Raw genomic sequence first — 5,821 nt, forward strand, 5'->3', positions numbered from 1 at the left:
GCAGAATACTTTAAACAAATGGAAAACTCAGTCACTGATGGCAATTGATGATATACTGGTAAATGAGTATTTTAACTTAATTCCTTATTATTCCAAGCCATAACTATTCCCTGGAGATATTATAGTACAGTAATAGCAATAGCACTTAGACTTATATACCGCTTTATGGTAGGGAGTCAGCCTATTGCTCCCAACCATCTGGCTCCTCATTTTACTGACCTCCGAAGGATGGAAGTATCCTTAGACATCAGTTTCTCGTCATGCGGTTGAACTGTTGTGGGATATATTGTGATCTTTTCACATTGTTATACAGATCTTTTCATGAGGGGCTTGGGGGGGGGAGGGGGGGAATCGGCATTCCTTGTCCTCTGCTGCCATCTTGTGGCAAATTTCCCATATAAACCTTACGGTTCAATTAACAAGGTTTGAATTTGCCGCGCTGCAGTACTGACTAGTTGTGGCGCCTAATTAATCTACATCTGTTTTTCCCTTCTCTTTTGTCCCCCGATGAATGTGGTAAAGATGTCGAAAGCTTCATTTCACTCGTCTCCCGTAATAACTAGTCTTTCCGGAAAGAAAAAAACATGTGATAAGCCTTGAAAATATACTTTTAAAAAACGATAAAAGCCTTAATAAGCCTGTTAATAAGACTTAATAAAAAACCTAACTAAGGCAGTTTAATTTGCTCAGTTAATTATTTGCCAACATTGTCGATCGGAATAAGTTTACAGTAATTACATTAGGGGTTTCCCAGCCGCCGCCCCCCAAATGAAAACAGCTCTTTAAAATGACTGCGTGGGTGGCCCTGAAAAGGGCCTTTGGATTGCTTTTGTCAGCAGTGGAAATGTATCTTTTTAACCACCAAAACCGTACAAGGTACGACCTTGGCGTTTCAAAGCATAAACGACGTCCATAGCAGTCACCGTCTTCCTCTTGGCATGCTCAGTGTAGGTAACCGCATCCCGGATAACGTTCTCCAAAAAGACCTTTAAGACTCCTCGGGTCTCTTCATAGATGAGCCCCGAAATCCGCTTCACTCCCCCACGACGAGCCAAGCGGCGAATGGCAGGCTTCGTGATGCCCTGGATGTTGTCGCGAAGGACTTTACGGTGCCTCTTAGCACCACCCTTCCCTAAGCCTTTCCCTCCTTTTCCACGACCAGACATGTTAGCAAGTAAACCACCAAGCCGATAATAACTGAAGAGCTGTGCCAGGAACTTAATATAGTCTGGAGGCGGACCAGAGTGGAAACTCTGAACGAGAACAGTTTACTCCCACTCCGCCTCGCCTTCGGTTGCCAGCCTGTAAAAACACCTGGTCGTCTTCACCAATTGATCGGAAGGATGTCAAAGCTATCCAATCAGATCTCATTGGAAAGTGTCCAATTAGAGCTCAGAGAAATATATTCCAGTACATCTAGTTACTACTTTCCATGACTCCAACGGTAAATACAAGAGGATAGAAGATGGGATACAATTTTATCCAAATGACATATAGGCATTTAAACAGAGTAGATAAATTGACATTTTAAGGTGTCACAATATTACCCAAGATTTTTCTTAATGTAGATTAAGAAATCTACATTAAGGCAGTCTTGTATGAAACATGTTTGTGCCTCACGTCCTGGCTTCATTAGAACTCAAATGAAACTTTTTTGAAACATTTAATTCTTTTGCTATCTTTGTCTCGGGTATCAGAACTCATTAATGCAAAAGTTGACAAGGTTTACTGGATACCAGTGTCACTTCTGTTACCAGTAGGTGGAATCCTCCCTAGAAAAACATTTGAGGCAGATGCTACACTGGTATTGCTTTGCTTTCTCCAATGCACTGTTGATTTGTGAAACATGTAAGGCTCTTCAGTTCATTTCTGCCCTGAAAGCTTCCTTGCAAACAAGGCACAGTAATATCTACTGTGTTGTAGTCCCATTTTAGGCATGAAAACCAGCTGGGTGACTTTGGGCCAGTCATTCACTCTCAACATACCTCACAGGGCTGTTGTTATGGGGATAATAAGGAAGGAATATTGTGCATGCAGGATCAAATCTGGGTCCAGAGATTTAGTATAAAATGGAATAAAATAGAATAGCCCAAAGCACACATTCTGATAGAGAGAAGTCCCCTGAGGATGGGCTCCTGCACAAGTCTGAAAGCTCAGAAGACTAAACCTTTGGTCCCAATGACTGACCCAGATTGGATCCTGCAACATTATCCTGGGACACGTATGTTTGATTTCATCTGTGAGTATTATGTATGTTCACCATCTTAAGTTACTTATGACATATTCATCATAGAATAAAGGAGATGCATAAGTGCACCATTGTGCCTCCCGTCCCTGTCCTATTGTCCCCATTTATTTGTGCCTATCTCCTGTATTCTTACTTATGTTTATACTTATATCTATTATCTTGTAAGTGATTGACAAATCAAATAAATAAATAAATAACCAATGCTGTGCCAAGTTGTAAGAGAAATGTGATCATATCACAAATCAGGCAAAAGCTCTGATTTATGTGTTTTGTGTGGCAATGGCCTTGGAGAAAAAACAATATTCATAATCAGGTAGGACCAGAAACTTGGAAAGTTTAATGCAGAAGAAAGCAAAAAAAAAAAAAAAATTGTTCAAGGGACACCAATGAAATTGAGATTAGCTGTATCTGGTGGTTGAGATGAATCTTCTTCAGGACCCAGAAATTAAAAACTTCCAGAACCCTCCTTATTTTAGAAGATTTTAAATTGCATGGCAGCACCTCCTGAATTACATAGAATTATTGTCCTGAAGGGAAGCTAAAAGGAAATTCAGTTTCAGATGCTGTTTGAAAATTGGCAAAGCACTTAATTAGTTAGTTTACTTTATGGTCATTGCACTTCCTACAACGAAATCAAACACCGTCTTCAGTGCATATCATGACCATGAAAATAAACATACACATCCTTCATACTCCACACATTGAACTGACACCATACCAACACTGCATTATACAGTAGAATTCAAAAGAGCTACTGCCCTGGGATAGAAGCTGGTTTTCAGCCTATTTGTCCTTGTTTTTATTATTCTGTAGGTCTGCAGATGGTAATAGTTCAAAAAAAGTGTTTCCAGGATGAGATGGATCTTTGAGGATGTTTTGAACTTTCTTAAGGCAGCAGGAGCTATAAAGCTCTTCCAAAGAGGGGAGAGGGCAACCAATGTTCTTCTGGGCAATGACATTAACCCTCTGGAGCGCTGTCCTATCTGCCACTGTGTAATTGGCATACCATACAGAGGTGTTACGGAATTGGATGTCCTTGATTTTTCTCTGTAAAATGCTAAGAGCTTCTGAGAAACGAGGTTTGAAACTACACCCCTTGAAGCTGACCTCTTCACTTATTAAAAACTATCTCATCCAATCGGGTGTCCTGTTCTCCCCCCATTTCTGCCATTCCCAATTTTGCCCTTGTGTTTCCTGCAGGACTTTAAACAGAGAAGACAACTCCAAACGGAATTATCAGGCTGATCTGAGGATATAGATGAGTGCCTGCTAAAGGATTCAAATTCAGGACCCGAGATTTCCAAAGACAGGCAAAAATGTCAGAGTGGGATTCTTACTGGAAACTTCCTATTACCATCAACATTTGATCAGATGGTCAATATAAGACAAATCCTGGGTGGCAATTTCAATAATTGGGCAGTTTAATGCATTCCCCACTTCCTTCAGGTGCATATCAACAGGAGGTGCTTAATGGAAGAAATGAGGAGTCCAGAATGCAGCAGGTATGTGCAAAATCCAAGTCCATGTTACATATGAATAGATGGTTGGAAAAGGGAGGGGGCAGGCTGGCCATTTCGTGCACCTGCTGTCTGAGGTGTTGTGTCTCTACACAAGAATACAGCCAGAATCATCAAACCAAACCTGAATTTGATTTCTTCAATTTATAACCAGCAACCATTCAAAGTTCCAATGAACCTACCTGGACAAGTATTTAAAACCCAGGTTCAAAATGCATGCCCCCTACAGACCTCTTAGGAAAGGGGTGAGGTCAATAGTAGACAGTCTAAGGTTAAAGTTTTTGGGGTTTGGGGAAGAAACCACAGAGTCAGGTAGAGTATTCCAGACATTGACCACTGTGTTGCTGAAGTCGTATTTTCTGCAGTGAAGTTTGGTGCGGTTTACAGATAACAGATAATCAGAGTTGGAAGGGACCTTGTAGGTCATCTAGTCCAACCCACCCACCCAAGCAGGAGACCCTACACCATTTCTGACAAATGGCAGTCCAATCTCTTCTTGAAAGTCTCAAGTGATGGTGCTCCCACAACTTCTGAGAGCAAGCTGTTCCATTTGTTGATTGTTCTCACTGTTAGAAAGTTTCTCCTCATTTCCAGGTTGAATCTCTCCTTGTTCAGTTTCCATCCATTATTCCTTGTCTGGCCTACAGGCACTTTAGAAAAAAAGCTTGACCACCCCCCAATCCTCTCTGTGGCAACCCCTCAAATATTGGAAGACTGCTATCAGGTCTCCCCTGGCCCTACTCTTCACTAGACTAGCCAGGCCCAGTTCCTGCAATCATTCTTCATATGTTTTAGTTTTCAGTCCCTTAATCATCCTGGTTGCTCTTCTCTGCACTTTTTCTAGTTTTTGCATTTGCAGCATCCTGCCATCATATGACAATGTTTTATGATGGTTTTGCTGAAAACCCACATAGATTTCCAGTTTTTGGCAAAACCCCACCCACAGGCAAGCTATTGGTGCGCTTATTGACTTTGGTGTTCACTCAATAACCATGGTTTTGGTTAACAACTCTGGTGAGTCACTTAACTACCACATAAAAGATCACATGATTGGTCCATTTTATGACTGCCGGAAGTTATCATCATGATGGGCAGTGACTCAAGGAATACTTGCAGTAGCAAATCTTTGGCATTTTGATACATTAAGGACTAAAGTTATGGATATATGTAACAAAGAAGAAAATAATCTTATGACAAACCATGGAATGTTTGTGAAGAACATTTTCCTTTTAGATTTTTTCAAATACAAGTCAGCAAACATAGATAGTTCTTATTTTCCTAAGAAAAACAATCCAGTGCAGTGAATTGGGCTGAGAGAGAGCGATTGGCTCAAAGTCACTCAGTCGGTTTTTCATGCCTAAGGCAGAACTAGAACTTGTCGCCTCCTGGTTTCTAGGACACCTTAACACCACCGGGACAAACTGGCTCTTGCTGCCTTGCTGAAATCAAGATAGGAGATTACCTAAAATAGCCTGCACAGCTTATCTCTCAGAATAGAAGACAAGGCGAGAGGTGATAAATATGCTGCAAATACCAGGCTAGACTGAGCTGTAGACCCACCTTAGCCATGAAGCTACCTGGATGACCTTGGACCAGTCACTCTTTCTCAGTCCTAGGAAGCAGGCAAGGACAAACCACCTCTGAAATGTTGCCAATAAAACTGTAGAAACTTGTCTAGGCAGTCATCAGGAGTCAAAAAGTTGTCTTGAAGGCACACACAGAGAAATGGAATTGTGATTTAGTTTTGAGAGAGTCAGAAGTATTACAGAATTACTTTTGAGTACTGACTTGGTTTTACTGAGTTGCAGTTTACTGATTAAGCTACAAATAGTTCAGCTTCACACATACTAAGTCCAAAATCATGATTTACAAACTATAGTAATTGAGTTCACACAGCAAATGGTGGAAACCAAAGTGCGCAACAACTTAGCATGCTAGAAGAACCTCTTTGTAACTAGAGCACCATGATGGATAGGAAACTGTAAAAACACTGGAGATTCTTTCTTCTGCCTTTCAGTAGCTTGTATTTTCTAATGTGTATATGCTGTAAACTTCC

At 40.9% G+C, this 5,821-nt stretch overlaps 1 protein-coding gene across 1 annotated transcript; it reads right to left on the reverse strand.

Moving 5' to 3' along the window:
* Nucleotides 1–763: 763 nt before the first annotated feature.
* Nucleotides 764–1,305, reverse strand: LOC113443515 (histone H4). Its single transcript, XM_026711792.2, has one exon. The coding sequence runs from the start codon at nucleotides 1,164–1,166 to the stop codon at nucleotides 855–857; it is 312 nt and encodes a 103-aa protein (XP_026567577.1). The 5' UTR covers nucleotides 1,167–1,305; the 3' UTR covers nucleotides 764–854.
* Nucleotides 1,306–5,821: the final 4,516 nt, after the last annotated feature.

This window comes from Pseudonaja textilis, chromosome Z (genome assembly GCF_049901715.1).
Source record: "Pseudonaja textilis isolate UNSWEBS1 chromosome Z, rPseTex1.2, whole genome shotgun sequence".
Lineage (NCBI taxonomy): Eukaryota > Metazoa > Chordata > Lepidosauria > Squamata > Elapidae > Pseudonaja > Pseudonaja textilis.